The sequence below is a fragment of the Carya illinoinensis genome, chromosome 13 (assembly GCF_018687715.1).
Source record: "Carya illinoinensis cultivar Pawnee chromosome 13, C.illinoinensisPawnee_v1, whole genome shotgun sequence".
NCBI classification, from domain to species: domain Eukaryota; kingdom Viridiplantae; phylum Streptophyta; class Magnoliopsida; order Fagales; family Juglandaceae; genus Carya; species Carya illinoinensis.
In genome coordinates, this window is record NC_056764.1 from 31,404,679 (window position 1) to 31,421,392 (window position 16,714).

Sequence of the window (16,714 nt, forward strand, 5' to 3'; positions counted from 1 at the left end):
ACAAAAAGCGAATATGAAGTCTAAAATTTTTATACGATTATATGATATTTATCCGCTCAGTACTTTGTTCTGATATGATATTGTATCTGAAAACCCTTTAGCATGACATTTTATTTCTGCTTCTTTTTTGACCTTACCACTGGTATAAAACTATGGCATCTATGATTTATGTTCATACACACATCTCTATTTCTAAGTGCACCCACTTTAGAGACATAGTTATTTTTTGTGACAATCTTTCATGTGTGCACCCTTGGTGCATTGAGTTTAAAATAGAGAGATTTCATTTCTATTTCTGCCCGATTTGCGGCTGGGAATATCACAACCCTGTCGTGGGGGTAAGCATGATATCTATTCTTTTATGATGTTGTTTTAGTTACATTTATGCCAAATGTCATTTGTCTATATTATTATTGTAAATAAATATTTATGAAATACAACTATGCTATTTTGAGACTTTGTTTTTCTTTTGCATTCTATAACTAGCTCATGTGTACCCACTAATATATAGGTTCATTGCTTATTAAGTTAGTGGACTCACCCGTTTATCTCTACTATATTTTTCAGATGACTTTAATAATTGTGACAGTTGAAATAAATGACACGCGTCAAGATTAAAAGAGAAATGTGAGACAAGTGCCATGTGGCATAAGTAGATTTGTGAGATTTTAGAGAATATGTAGTAGTGTGGAGTTTACATTCTTTGGAAGGATTTTTGAATATTTGATTTTGGAAGATTATTATATTTAAGTTTTATATTTTATGAATTTCTGGTTTAAAGGACAAAAACCTTTTAAAGACATTGAGATTTCCAACTTGTATAGGGCAGGCTTCTTTATCTGGTCTTCACATCATTTTCTTGGGAGGCAACGTCCATAAATACTGATGCGATGCCCGTATTTAGCCGAAACACTTGTATTGGGCAGGCTTCTTTTATCCACTCACAGATATACCATGATGGTAAAGTCTCCCATGCCCACCTTGACCCCAAAGCAACTGAACCAGATCCATGCTCAACTCCTCAAAAACCCTCAACCCTTCCTCCTAAACCCTTTGTTAGGGCTTCTCACCAACTCAGCCATCCCACAAAATGCTCTTGTCCTCTTCAAACAAATGCTCCACCGCCCATCATCCCACAACCATTACACCTTCACCTATGCCCTCAAGGCGTGTTCCTTGTTGCATGCCCGCCAAAAGGGCCTTGAAATCCATGCACGCGTTCTCAAGTCTGGTCACTATTCTGATATATTTATATCTAACTCCTTGCTTCATTTCTACCTTGTCGGGAACGAGATCGTGTCCGCTTGCCGGGTTTTCGATTCGATATCTTCTCCTGATGTTGTTTCCTGGACTTCAATCATTTCGGGGCTTTCTAAGTGCGGTTTTGAAGAGGAAGCCATCTTTAAGTTTTCTTCCATGGATGTGAGGCCCAATTCTACTACTCTTGTTAGTGTTATGTCTGCCTGTGCTAGCCTGAGAGCAGTTGAGCTTGGTAAAGCCGTTCATGGATATATTTTGAGGAATATGGATGAAAGCAACGTTATTTTGAGTAATGTGATACTTGATTTCTATGTAAGATGTGGGTCTTTGGCGGGCGCAAAGTACCTGTTTGTGAACATGCCTAATAGAGATGTGTTTTCGTGGACCACAATGGTGAGTGGCAATGCACAGAGAGGATCTAGTGAAGAGGCAGTGAGGGTTTTTCAGGAAATGGTGGAAGTGGGGGAAGCTCTGCCTAACGAAGCCACGATTGTCAGTGTATTGTCAGCATGTTCTTCGATTGGTGCATTGAGTTTGGGTCAATGGGTGCACTCCTACATTGATTCGCGAAGTGACATATCGGTGGAGGGTAATGTGGGAAATGCTTTGATTAACATGTATGTTAAATGTGGGCATGTGAATCTGGCAATTCAGGTTTTTAACAAGCTTATGTGCAAGGATATCATATCATGGAGTACCATTATTAGTGGTATGGCTATGAATGGCCAGGGCATGCACGCCTTGCAGCTCTTCTCGCTCATGCTAGTTCTTGGAGTTCCTCCAGATGATGTAACATTCATTGGCTTGTTATCTGCCTGCAGCCATGCAGGGCTTGTAGATAAAGGGCTGATGTTCTTTAAAGTCATGAAAAATGTTTACGGGATCACGCCCCAAATGCAGCATTATGCTTGCATGGTAGACATTTATGGGCGTGCGGGGCTATTGGAGGAAGCAGAGGAGTTCATTAGGCAGATGCCTGTGGAAGCTGAGGGACCAATTTGGGGAGCTTTGCTTAATGGCTGCAGAGTTCATCGGAATGAGAAGATGTTTGAACGGATCAGGCAATGCCTTCTTGATACAAGAGGTGTCAGTATTGGGACTTTTGCCTTATTGTCAAACACATACGCTAGTTCTGATAGATGGGAAGATTCTAATAAGGTACGTGATGCAATGAGATGCATGGGGTTGAAGAAGATGGCAGGATCTAGCTGGATAGAGGTCGAATCCTCCACCAATAACCAGGATAACCCGGATGCATGCTATACATTTGCAGGAAAATAATCTGCCATTATTAGCTACATTGCCATGAATTGTCATGACATCCACACATGGAGCTCGTCAATTGTGTCACATTGCTAGACTCCTCCAGATAACATAATGATATAACCTTCGTTGGCTTGATAATCTGGCTTGATAACATTATTATCAAGACTTGTATAATCAAGATAATAATGTTTGTTTTCGAATGCCATCCTAATGAAGCATTACGTGGCAAGGTTGATATGTACAAGAGCTGAGACCTTGGACACGGCAGAGGTCTCCACTGGAGAGGTGCCAAGGAAGCAAAAGGAATCCACTTTGGGAGCTTTGCTGATTACTTTCAAAATGTATGGGAATGGGCAGGCGTTTTGACTTGCCAGCTTGTTGGTGGTCAATCAAACTATATGGGGAAAAAGCAAGCACAATACGTTGTACATTTATGGAAATTGGAATTGACTTAAATTCACGGCTTCCATGGCCTAAAGTCGAAACAAACACTACCCATTTCGGGATGTGCTAAAATGTAGCATACGATCCTGCATATGTAAATTAAATAAAAAAAAAAAAGACATATGAAGCATAACATAATCGTTCTCACATATCTTGCTTATGTATGGAGGGCCATTTTCATTATCGCTTTATATTGTTTCACTCTATGGTTTCTACCCTTTAATAATCTTTGTACAATCTGGGATAACTGATTTGTTTCTCAGAAGTCCCAAAAAGGTAATAAATGAAAAGGTAATGCGAATTGGATCTAAGAGTAGTAAAAAAATAAATCAATGAAGCCAACTTTCTCATTGAAGATTGAACCCGCATGATGTAACAATAACTGAATCAATCCATTTCAAGTCGCAGACAACATTATAACTTAAAACCTCTCTCAAACTCAAAATTCCCTTAACAATCATTCCACAAAAAAAAAAAAAAAAAAAAAAAAAAAAAAAAAAAAAAAAGAAGAAGAAGAAGAAATTAAGAAGACTGGCCGTAGACAGTTTTGACTTCAAACATCAATCAAGCTCAAAATTGCCTTGCCATACGTTCTAACAATGAAAAGAACACTGCTCCCATGGTGCAAACTGCAATCTACAGCCAAGCAGGAGATTGATAGAACAAAAGTTCTCTTTCAACGGCAAGCCAAGATTCGGAACGATCCCTCCACAAAGCATAAACTGTGCTCCCTGCGAGAAAATGCATATTGTTCACTGAATTACCTTGTGAAGAAAAACCGAACCTAAAAGCAATATAGACCAGAAACAGCAAAAGATTCAAAAAGTATATTCCCAAACATGGAATAATTAAGCATCAAGTAAACTTTTAGATAACTAAGTTACCTGAAAATCTCTCTCTCTCTCTCTCTCTCTCTCTCTCTCTCTCTCTCTCTAACACACACACACACACACAAAAATGGACCTAAGACATAATTGGAGACTAACGGCAATTTCATCCATTCCATACAGATACAGGCATGCACGAAAACAAAAGGAAATAAAGCATATTTTAATTATAAAATAAAGAAAATAGATTGGATCAATAAAAGATGCAACAGTAAAATCTAGATAAGTGCAATAAAATAAAAACATTTAAAAAAAATATAAATTAAAAACAAAGGAGAAATGCATGGGATATACCGCAACTAAATCAGCGTCTTTGGGTTTTTCCAGTAGAGCGCTTTCCTGAGAACAAATGTTTTGGTTTCAAAGTAGGGATTACTCTGTCTGCCTCACCACGACGAGCATCCTTGTTCCTCTTCTTGGCAGATTTCTTTGCAAGTTTTACTGCCTTAACCTTTTGAGAAGAGTCTCTGAAGCCCTCTCCAGGAACAATTTCACCAGGTGGCCGTGACTTCGACCTAGATCGGGATAGAGACCTAAGTCGCTGCTTTTTGTTAGGTGTGTCAACATCCATATCCATAATATCACCACCATCATTAGCTCCTCTTTCAGGTGACCTCTCCCTCTTCCGACCCCTTGACATGCTACGGGCTCGGTTTATGGCCAAAGCTGGATCCAGCCCCAAGGCAGATAGCTGCCTTCCCATTCTCCTTGTTGTGAATTGCCTGTCCTTGTCAAATTTTCTTGGTACAATCGGCCGGCTCTCTGCAGTGCTCTTCTTGACCCTATGCTGTTGAATAAGTAGGCTTTTCTTTCTCCGGATCTCAGCCAATGCCTGTTGCTCTTCTGGAGTTAATTCCTTGCCATCCATCTCAAAATCATCATCAGCCTCCTCAGCCTGCCGGAGCCCTTCTTCTTGTTCCAACTCTTCTAGCCTTTGTAAAATATCCGGATCAATGAAGTCATATACATTGTGCCCATCAATAATTTCAGGCATTACATCTTCTTTCCATTCATCATTGGCTAACATATAATTCTTCTTCAAACTAGCAGAGTATACACCTGCACCACCATTCTCATCCTCCAAATCCCTTTCAGTTTTCTTCTTTTCCTTCTCAGCTGCTTGCTTAGCTTTAGCTTCCAATACTGCTTGCGGAATATAAGGCGGCCTTTCCTTCTGGTCCCGCGGCTTTGGTATTGCAACATGAAAACGATTTAGGCATTCATTTATCTTTTTGGATTTCATCTTCAATTCCACCCTCTGATCTAACAACCTCTCACAAGCTGCATTTTTTACAGCAATTACCCCATCTTCGGTCAAAGTGCTCATGGTCAAAAGCACCCCCTGGTCACTAGTAGACTCACCTCCTTGACCAATCAGAGTCTTCATAGCTTCAGCTTTCATCTCCATGACCAACTTCATGTCTTCCTCAGATATCCCTTCCAGTGGTTGCAAGTCGGTCTTGTTGCAGACAATAATCAACGGTTTGTTCATAAATAGAGACTTAATGCTGTGGAAAAGAGCAGACTGTTGAGCAATACTATACCCACAAGACCCTGAGATATCTAAGAAGAACAACACAGCAGCACGCAGATGCGCCAGAGCTGTGATGCTGCACATCTCAATAATGTTGCGATCTTCGAAAGGACGGTCCAAAATTCCTGGTGTATCAATGACTTGGTATCGTAGGTATTTGTAGTCTGTATGACCAACGAAGAGCGACTTAGTTGTGAATGCATAGGGTTGGACATCTACATCAGCCCTGGTGATCTTGTTAATGAATGAACTCTTGCCAACATTGGGGTACCCACAAATCAAGACCGTTCGAGTATTTGGGTCAATTGAAGGTAGCCTCGCCATGTGTTGTCTAATCTGTTCCAAGTACGCCAAACTAGGAGCAATCCTCTTTATCACAGTACACATGCGGCCAAGAGCAGCAACCTTCAGACACTTGCATCGGTAGAGTGAGTCACCATACTTCAACAATTTTACGTAGTCTTTAGCAATCTTACCAATAAGGTTCCTTGCAGTATTGATTTGACCGAGGGCGAGCTTGTAGTGATCTTTGTTGTAGAGAACGTGAAGAAGGTCCCCATAAAAGGGGTGGATATCGTCCAGTCGAGGAAACTCATCAATGATTGTAGAGAGCTTCTCATGAAAGTTCTGTTGGGTATACTTTACTTTGCGCATGTAAAACTGACGGAGACGGGAAATAGCATACCCCTTGTGGACAACAGTAGGTGTTTGTCTTTGGGTGCGAGATAGAATAATGTCAATAAAGTCCTTTCCATTTGGTACTACAGTAATCTTCTTAAAGTTATACTGCACCATCTTGGAAGTTCAATTTCACCCTGTAACATAAGTGGTAAAGTTAATTAAAGGTCACTTAAATCAATACAAAACTGCTTCACTACACCCTCTATTTTAACAAAGAAAAACAAACTGTTATCTCTTCTATGTCAATAAAATAAGCCACTGTATTCTTTACTAAATCAAAACCATATAAAAAGGGGTATCACTAGCTTATCACAGCTATAAAGCTATATTATTGGACTGCATGTACGATGTATGAGCCTTGCATCAGCAGGCTCTTTCTGAAAGCTTGTCTCAAGTGACACATGAAGATTATGAAATGTTCAAGTTGTTAAGCAATCTCATAAGTCATGCCTGAACATGCAAAAAAATAAAAAATAAAATAAAAAACACAAACGTAACGAGCATGCTTTCAATTTACAGTGTTAAGGGAAACCCTGCAAAAAATTTATACCACCAGGGCATCCTTCCCACCGTTCCAACCTACGAGTTATAAGCATTTTTAACGATTCTGAAGGTAGCTTGCTAGATCCCAAAAGTTGGTATCGCTTAAATTTTACAAGCATCCAGATAACGGAAACATAAAACCTAATTTTTTTCTTCCATCCCAATGTCTACCTGGAAGAGAAAAAGATTCTCAACAATAATTTTAAAAATAATAAAGATTACATCGGGAAGGCAGTAATGGATCCAACTACACAAACTACCACACTATACAAATCCCAAATTAAAATAACGCCGGAATTAAAACATAAATTACATTTGAAAACCAAGATATGCATAATTCTGGCTAATCAAAGTTGGGAATAGCGAATACGAATGCCAAACTAAGACAGCATCAATAAAGCTCCAGTTTAACATGAAGACCGGAGAAAAAACTGACAAAAGATCCTATACCGAAGAAGGAATATCCAAGGAAACCATTACTACGAAATCGAACAATAGAGGTGGTGCGAGTATTAGGGGTAGAGTTCAGAGGTACCTGGTGGGTGTGACGGCGGGGACAAGCAAGGCTTAACAAGAAACCCTCGTACAAGAGAGAGATGCTTCACCACGCTAAACAAATGTATTTAAACCATAACTTAAAAACAAGGCACCGTTTGGTTCACACGTATCAATCCATCTTTTACACCCACCGTTGGATTCCACCGAAGGATGCTACCGACAAGGTCAAATGGCCTTTTTTTTAATATCTTTTTTTATACTCTTTAATATTTTTAAAAAAATTAACAACATCATTAAAAAATAATTTTTTAATCATTAAGTAAAAAATAATAAAAAAAACTATTGGTGGATTCCACCGGTGGACTAAGCATTACTCCTATCCAACTTTCATTCAATTAACACCTCTGAAATTAGTAAGAATATGCATGAAACGATGAGCCAAGAGTAGGGTAACACGGCATGAGGGAGAGGACGCGATTTGAGAGAGAAGGAGACCGAGAGAGGTGAGAGTGGGGACAGCGTAAGATAGAGGAAGTACGGGAGGCAGTCGTGACTCGTGAGAGAGAGTGAAAGTCTGAGAGATAATTAGGAAGGAAACTTCTGGATGTAACCAAACCTACGCACCCACAGCACACTAGTCCAACGTGGCAAGTCAACTTAGATTAATGAAATGGTGCGGTTTGTTTGTTTTAGGCAACGGCAAAAATCAAAGCAGGATCTTAAATTTTTTGAATCTATTTGATTAAAATGGTGTGTTTACGTTTAATAAAATCCTTGTATTCCGTATCTCCCATCTTCCCATTCCCACTAGATTTTGTCTCCTCCCGCACCATTTCCTTCTCCTTCTCCTCTCGCACCCTTCTCCTTCTCCTCTCGCATCCTTCTTCTTCTCCTTCCCATTTTTCTTCTCCTTCATACATTTTCCTTAGATTTCTCTTCTTCTTCATCCATTCCTACACCCTTCACCTTCTCCTTCATCCATTCCGCACCATTCTCCCAAATATTTCAGGAAAACCCTAACTTCGTCCATTTCCAAGAAAAATTTCATCATCCAGAAGCCCCCTCCTATCAAGCCTAGGCCGAGCTCCGCTCTCCTCCGCGTCGCGCCTCCTACGGTGTGGTCACCCTTCAACAGTGCCTTCTCAGGTAAGGATCCCTCTCCTTTGCCTCTCTGTAGCTCTCTGTATCTCCATTAATAATGATATTTATTTTCCACAACTAAGCAACTAATGAAACTAAAAAAGAAAAAATAGATACATATTTAAAACAAAATAAATAGATGCAGAGACCTAAGAAGTTGGAAGCGATGATTTTTGAAGAGATTGATATGTTTATTTTTTTCATATGTTTGTGCTATTTTTTTATTTGCTGTCATATATTTACGCTCTTAAATTATTGAAATTACTCTTGCATTTATACTTTAAATTATAAAAACTCGCAAGCCAACACTTTTGCTCAATAATATTTATGAAGATATAACCTTGTGTACTCATGATCCATAACACTCCACATAGGTCCCATCCCACATGAAGTGATTGACATGTTTATTTTCTTTCGTGCCTATCTTCTATGCTTTACTTGCCTTGCCAATGCTTATATTATTCAACCACATTAATAGGGCCTCAAACATAATCTTTCTAGTCTTCTTTATTATTATATATTGTCATGAATGATAAGCATAATTACACTTTATACCCTTAAATTATTATTAAGAGTTTTGTACTTTGCACACTCCACTAAGATCTAACATATTATGTTATCTATTTTTCATTTATCTCAATAGCCATAATTGAATTAGAATATATATCAATTTTTGGTAATTTGAGGGTGCAAAAAATTTTCAATTGTGAGTTAATTAGCAATCAGTTGATCGGGTGGTTAATTAAAAAATTAATTAACTGTCAGCAGTTGGGAGTTAATCAGCTATCAGTTGTGAGTTTTTTCACCCATGTGGATACTACATGAGTCATGGGGCATCCACTTACTAATGGATTGAAATCTTGTTGAAGTACTAGTCCCCCTTAATTGATGATCATTTGTTTGTTTCAAAAAAGGAAATTAAAGGTTAATTGAAAAATAATATGGCAAGGAAACAGTTATGATCTTATTATAAAGTAACTTTGGACTGATAATTTTAGTTTAAGTAAATCTATGTAGGAAGCAACGTTGGACTATGATCCATGATGAAGAGTTGCTTCATGGAGAATCTCTCAAGTAAGAAATATTTTCAAACCCAAAAGAAAGAATAATGATAATTAGAGAGCTATTACTTGTGTATTTGCATCAATTACAACAAAGTTGGTGTCTGAACTGTTGATTTTTCAATTTTATAACATGGGAGATGATGGATGATGAGGACTTAAAGTTATTTGATAAGAAAAGCTACAAAATGAAATGATGGATTTGTCAGTGTCCCTCTAACACCACAACCCACTCTTGGAGATTTTATTGGTTGCATTCTTTATTTTGGGTTTGCTTCTCTGTGTGTCAAAACTAGAAAACATGACAAGACTCTAACCTTCTCTCTCTCTCTCTCTCTCTCTCTCTCTCTCTCTCTCTCTTCCTTGGGAAATGAGTTTTAGGTCATTGTATTAAGAAAATTGCATGATCAAGTGTTTCATGATGATCTCTTATTTGTAATATTTAATTGCATAATTAGCTGTTTCATGGAGATAATTGAGTAAGATTTCTAAAATATGTGGGCTGAAGGGGTCCACACCTGTTTAATCAAATTTTGCTTTTATATTTATAAGCTTAATTTCAAGTCATCTTATTTTATTTATTTATTTGTTTTCCCCTCCTGTATGTGTAAGTTTTTTTTTTTTTTTTTTCAAATGTGCTATTGGTTATTCCAAATCCTACAGGTTGCATTTGGATAATTGATATAATGTCAACATGCAAGGTTTAGCAATTCTACTTGAGACAAAGGATGGTTCATGTATGATATTGGAATCACAAACCTCTTCTTGCTACTGATTTATTTTATTTTATTTTTTCTTGCTACTGATATTGGCATCACAAACCTCTTCACCATACAAATTCTGATTCTTTAGCTGATAGGATGTCAACGTCAACTTCTTCATCTTCTTGTGTTAATCGTACTTTGGTGAACAACTAATATGCACCTGTGGCCAACTCGCTTCACTTAGAATTTCAAATACGCCCACAAATCCGGGATGATCATTCCTTAGGTGTCCAAAGTATAATAAACAGGTGGAAAGTTCTTTGGAAAGTTTGTTTATTTTGCATACATGTGGTTTGTTTGTTTGTTTTACATACTCAATTTTTTTGTTTCTTTCAAGGATTACCACATTGCAATTATTTCAAATGGGCAGATATCAGTGAGAAAATAGAAATAGATCGTATGAAGCAACAAATTCTTTGGTTAAGAAATGAGCAAGAGTTTCGAAGAAGAGAGGAAGAGATTGTGAAGAGGGAGTTGGGAGTCCATAATGACCGACTGGCTATTCAAAGCCAACAAGCAGACATTTGACACGAACGCATTCTTCTTCATATCTATTGTGTGATTTGTATTTTAATTTTATTGTACTTCGTACGATCACAGTGCATACCCACTGATCAAGGCAGCTTGATATATGGTTGATGTAGTTGGACAAAAGCTAGATCCATGTGTATGTAGTCACCATAGTGACCTTAGTATGTTGTAACTCTGTGTATGTAGCTAAGAACTCTATGTATGGTAGAAGTTTGTGAATTAGTGCTGTAATGTTGAAGGGGCTAACCAACTGGATTTTGTTTTTTCATTAGTGGTTGCAATTGGTGCTCTAATTTATCCATGGTATTTGTGGCTCCAATTATAACTCATTTCTTAAATCATTTTATCTTTGGAATTAAACACTACTACTTGCAGACCTCATCAGTAGGACTCAATCAGCATGAGACCTTCTTAATTTGGGTTGCACAACTTAATTAATAAAAGCTTGCAGTTGATTGATGAGTATGTACTTTATATATCCATAGTTAGGGCTGGCTAGCTAGGTATGATATTTAATAATTATTAAAACTCCCTCATCAGTATTCCTTTAAAGAAAAAAAAAGAATTTTTAGTTGTTGCGTATATAAAATGGCAAGTGGCCGTCAGTTTCATTGCCTTGTTCTCTATATAATTTAGCTAAACTTGTACCTTAAGTAAAACCAATTATTAAGCATGTTAGGTGCTCATCATAAATTAAATCCTTTTTGACAAATCCATTAACATCATTGAAGTACCCATGGCCTTCCTTTGTATCAACCATTATATATTCATAAATAAAATGTTATAATTTGAACACACTTACTCGATTACATAAGCTACTCTTAATTGGAACACTAACACATGAAATACAAATTTCAGGCATAAGATAAAGTTTCCCAAGACAAATCCCAAAAGCAAAACCAATACAATGACTTCACACACACCCCTCAACATTAGACACAAAACACATAAAAATGGCAAGATGTTGTTAGCTTGGCACGCAAACAAGTGCATCAACATAATGATCGCTAGGTTGCTAGTAGAGGCTCAATGGTTTTCTTCTGGGTAGTCTCCAAACCTAAAGTGCAAACGTAATTCATGTAAAAACTCCAAATAAAAAACGTAATCTATAAATACCTCATAAATAACATTTAAAATACAAGCAACCATAAAACCTCATAATGGCATAACCCATTAACGCCATAGCAAGCACTAGTACCCATCGAAAAATCTGTGGCTGTAATAATTGATTTTTGCCATAGCCTAAAATAAGCAACAAAATTGATCTAACATCACTAAAATATTCCTAAACCTAATTTTCTCCAAGTATATTGACTTATAACCAAGATTGTGTCCTAGACAACTATTTCGACTAGGTTTCATCTACCATAAGTTGTACCTGTGAACCATTGAAATAACATTTTAAAACTCATCTACCTGTAACTATATAATTCACTTAAGAGAGAGTGACCAAGTTAAAAAAATTACACTTTCTTGAGTCTCACTCACTGCAAACCAAACTGAGCTCCACTAAATTCCAACACCTGTGTAGTATTTTGTGGCTGCTAACAAGATAAAAAATTAGATTAATTTAAAGAATGCAGCTATAAATCATTAATGAGCAATGGCACTTGTATGTGAACACTCTCTTGAGTCCCAACAACTGTATGTCTAAATAAATTTCTACACGTTTCTTCCATGCGATTATAAAATCATTGAAAACAAGTTAAGTCTAACAAACAATTACACAAGATAGATAAAGTTGAAATTATCAGAATGGGGCATTGAGTTGACCTGTTCACATTTTCCCTATTGAGTAGCCTTCTTCGTCGTCGGTCTGACCCTCTCAGTAATTGATTTCTTCTAGAGAAATGACAGTTTGCCTTTCCCTCTCACTGGAATGGGACTTGATGCTTTTTTTGAAGTCTCCTATGTAGCGGTATTGACAATTGTAACTGCAGCGTTAGAACAAGTTTTGAAGGGGCGACTTGTTGGTGAGGTAGCCGATGTTCATTGCATGTAACTTATGTATCATATCCTCAGCATTCTCATTAGATGATGCTGCATTTGTGGCAACCTCGTAGCAGACCTTTGATGATACGTGAATATCTACTTACTTTTAGCCTTGCATCAATTGAGTCATAAGAACTTCAGATAAGAGTGTATGTCTTTTTTATGTCATTTTTTCATCAATCTAATATGTATTTTTTAGTATCTTTTTCACTTTATTAACTCTCATAATAGCCAATACATGTCTACACAATATCACTCTCATTTCGAACAGTGTGCATGAATACTTTACATCACATTCAGCCTTGAAGTACATTGTTTGGGTCACCTCCTTGATGAAATCATCAACAACGACTTCATTTTCTACATGATATATTGCGATTACACCATCTTTCCACTATAGAGTTGGAAGAACACCAAGCATCCCCATTACCTATTTTTGAACTTCTCTAAATTTAGCATTAGTTTATATGTTCTGAAATATCTTTTCAAGTGGAGAGACCGAGATGACAATAATTGTGACGTTGAATGAATGGAAGTCCACTCCATTTTTATTTTCAATCTTCTTTCGCAATGCATTATCAAATTGATCGACAAACTCTTTTAAGTTTGTCCTTGAATGTACGTAACCATCGAAAAAAGCATTCAAGCTCTCGCTTCGTTGGGTTGTACTCATCCTAACCCAAAAGATTTCTTTCAAGAATAGCAGTACACAATACAAATGCTCAGCATATAAACTCTATAACCAAGCATTCTCCTGCAAGTTGTACATGGTAATTAAAACTTCCCAACTATTTTCAAACTCCCCTATGGTTTGAGAGTCATACACACACTTCAGCAAATTAGTTTTCAACTCAATTTTGTATGCATGATGTGAACCAAGTTTCTCAAGTACTTTTTTCAATATGTGCCACAAGCAATATCTGTGTTGTGTATTGGGAAAGACAAGAGCAATCGCATTCTTTATAGCTCTATCTTTATCTGTGATAATGGCTTTTAGAGCTTCCCCATCCATACAGTTTAGCCAAGTCTGGAATAGCCATGCAAATGTTTCCGTATCCTCGCTAGAAATCAATCATGCCCCCAAAATGATTGATTGACCATGGTGGTTTATACCAATAAATGGTGCAAACAACATTCCATACCTATTTGTTAGGTATATGGTGTCGAATGTCACAATATCACTAAAATATTTGTAAGCTGCCTACTTCGTGCATCTGCACAGAAGACATTCTTCAATCTCTCACCATCATTGTGGTCGATGTTTGAAAAGAATATATCATTCTTATATTGCATCCTAGCAAAATGCCGATGGAAGGATTCAGCACCACCTTTCCCAAGTCGAAGGTGGCGTGCCTTATCAATATAATTACGACAGTCTTATTCACTAAATGGCAAGTTCTTAAACCCACCCGCTTCTTACACAAGTGCTGCAAAACTCTTGTTTAATCTGATGCCAGCTTAATCATTTGTATCTAACACTCTTTAACAGATTCGCTCACTTCTCTATTACAGCAAAAGAACCTCAACTTTTGTCGATTTAGGTCGTGATTGTGGGAATTGTGAACAGTCAACACCTTCAACACTCCATCCATGAACGTAGCATTTATCTTTGCCTTATAATCAATCTTTGATGTTGGACATGGGTTCACAATATCTGTCGTCCGATTTTGTGCCTTCCCACCATGAGAACAACCAAGTGTGATGTATCTGAGGCTCCCATCCTCAAACATATGACTCCTTTGTGTCATCATTCTAAAACCGCATTGTTTCTCATAGCCTTTATAATAAGAAATTAACTCATCTTGAGATTTAAAGACCATCCCCACCTTCGACTCGTCAATGATATCGGCCCCTTCGTTATGCACTGTATTTTCTGTCTTGACCTTATTGTCATCTTTAGAGTCAGAGAACGTAGACAATATTTCAACCTCCCTCAAGTCAGGTGTAGGCTCTTGAATTTCTTCAACATGGCTGGAGCTTGCAGATGGAATACTAATCAAAGAGGGGGAGCTGATGACTGAAATTTTGACATAAGATTTTCTTGCAGTTTACAACAATAAAAGTCAATATTTAAATCAATAGAAGCATTTCAAAAAATAAACACGCTACTTAAAAAACAAACTCATCACCTGATAAGTCCATGAAGATGGGTTGACATCAGGACGAGGTAAGAAAGGTGGTAATAAAGCATGTGGCATTGATGCATTGCCCTCATGCATATAGTTTGCGAAATCCGGATAAAATGACATTGGTATCACCTAACATATAGATCAATAATGAAAATTAACTAAAAATATAGTAATAAATATAGACATTAATAAAACTATGGTGTCAAATTAATATTTAAAGTACTTGGGTTGTTGGATTGATAGATGCATTTGTGCTAGGAGGTGTTGACAAATATGTATAAAATGGTCTTGGTATCACCTAAGATGTCAACAACCATGTCATGATAATGAGCCAAAAAACTAAAAGAGGTGAGAGTACTCCACATACCTGAGTTGATGGATTCTTGATGGATTTGTGGCAGGAGGCTTTATAAGAGATGCATATTCTTTCCCTTTCGCTTTCCCTTTCTCCATCTACAGAATATTTACCAATATTTTAGAACAAATTAGAACTTTTGGAAGAATAAAAAAAAAATAAAATAGAGCCACATATTGAAGAGTTAATTGATAGCATACAATCCCAAGAAAAACCAATACCAATTCTTGATGTAATTTCTGATTTTGTTGCAAAGCTAAAGTTTTCTCCTCAGTCAACTTAGATATGATAGACCATGCCTAAAGAAAAAAGTTACATCAACTTTCCAAGGTAAAATGAAATCTAATCAACCCATTGTATTAATAAAAAAGACTATAATCAAGCACAACAAAAACAACAATAAATAGACATAAAACAACATTTAAGCAAAATTGAGAAAAGTCTCCATGCTACACCACTAACTAGCCAAAAAGCAACGAGCACAAGGTCTAATATCTAAGTATTTGGAATTGAAATAATAGAACCCAAATCACCAGGGTATACCTCCCACTTCACTTAAGCTATTTTATCTGAGTAATAAAGTTTGTTTTTTCTATGCTTGAGGCCTCAATACCTTATCCAAAAATGATAACTTAAACCAAACTAGCTAAAATCTATTAGCCTCTGCAAATGCATGAAAAACAATTATTGGTTCCTATAAATAGCGTACAAATGAACCCTTAGGAAACTGAAAAGACACAATACAACTTCCAACTGCAAGCCAGAACTCAAGAGTCAAGAGATTCACAAACCCTAAAATAGTCAATTAGAATGATCAAAAACCAGTGCTAACATACGGATAAATTTCCATGGCTTTGGTTGTATGAGGGTAACTAGCTTGACACTGCCACATTACTGATTGTCTGAATGTGGCTTCCGGACCAACGAGAAATACATTGGCATGAAAATCCCTTTCTTGGAAGACATGTGACTAGTTAATGGGTATATTTACTTAGCTACTGATAAATGAAATTTACAATTCCATACTATGAGAAGAATTTCAAAGGCTCTCTTTTCTTTTTTCTCGCTTCTTCCCACTTATCATTACAGGCTCAAGTCTGATTTAAGACTAATGACAATATTTAAAGTCACCCACTTCACTAGTTACTTGTATTATACTGTATACTCCCCTATTTTAGTAATAAAAAGAGAAGGCACATTATTTCAGGCTTCACGTTCATATATGACATAGAACTATTGATAATCACGCTCATATACTAAAAACATTTATGATAATCACCTTAGCAACAACCGACAACTAACTCTTGGACTTTCATTTCTCCCATAAGCACTTCATAATTTGACCCGACTAGGAACCCAAAAATCAGTTATACCACTATCATCCATGAGCATAGAGTAGGCATTTTCACTAGATTTCAAAAACTGGAATATAGAGACATGGTAGGAAAAAAATGCTACCTAAGACCGTTGCGCGCAAAGGAGAATGTTGCATGCAGAGGAGACCGTCGGCACAAAGGAGAATGTCACATGTAGAGGACATCATTGAGGTAGAGGAAATTGGCCAAAAAGTAGAGGAAGAGATTTGGGGTGGGATTTGGGAGAGATGAAGGGAAAATCTGAAAATGAGTT

General features: G+C 37.1%; 2 protein-coding genes across 5 annotated transcripts; one reads left to right on the forward strand and one right to left on the reverse strand.

The window, feature by feature from the left end:
- The first annotated feature begins 800 nt into the window (after positions 1-800).
- On the forward strand, positions 801-3,103 carry LOC122292095 (pentatricopeptide repeat-containing protein At1g08070, chloroplastic-like). The gene has a single exon (XM_043100312.1). The coding sequence runs from the start codon at positions 886-888 to the stop codon at positions 2,539-2,541; it is 1,656 nt and encodes a 551-aa protein (XP_042956246.1). The 5' UTR covers positions 801-885; the 3' UTR covers positions 2,542-3,103.
- A 192-nt stretch (positions 3,104-3,295) lies between these two features.
- Positions 3,296-7,301, reverse strand: LOC122292093 (nucleolar GTP-binding protein 1-like). 4 transcript variants are annotated; one of them, XM_043100306.1, is made up of 3 exons: positions 7,151-7,301; positions 4,152-6,206; positions 3,296-3,701 (listed from the first exon to the last, which is right to left on the reverse strand). In XM_043100306.1, exon 2 carries the CDS (start codon positions 6,184-6,186, stop codon positions 4,162-4,164), a length of 2,025 nt encoding a protein of 674 aa, XP_042956240.1. In that variant the 5' UTR covers positions 6,187-6,206; positions 7,151-7,301; the 3' UTR covers positions 3,296-3,701; positions 4,152-4,161. The 4 variants fall into 4 exon arrangements, with proteins under 4 accessions (XP_042956240.1, XP_042956243.1, XP_042956242.1 ...); XM_043100309.1 differs by having other exon boundaries at positions 3,296-3,725; XM_043100308.1 differs by having other exon boundaries at positions 3,296-3,754.
- Between the last annotated feature and the right edge of the window lie 9,413 nt (positions 7,302-16,714).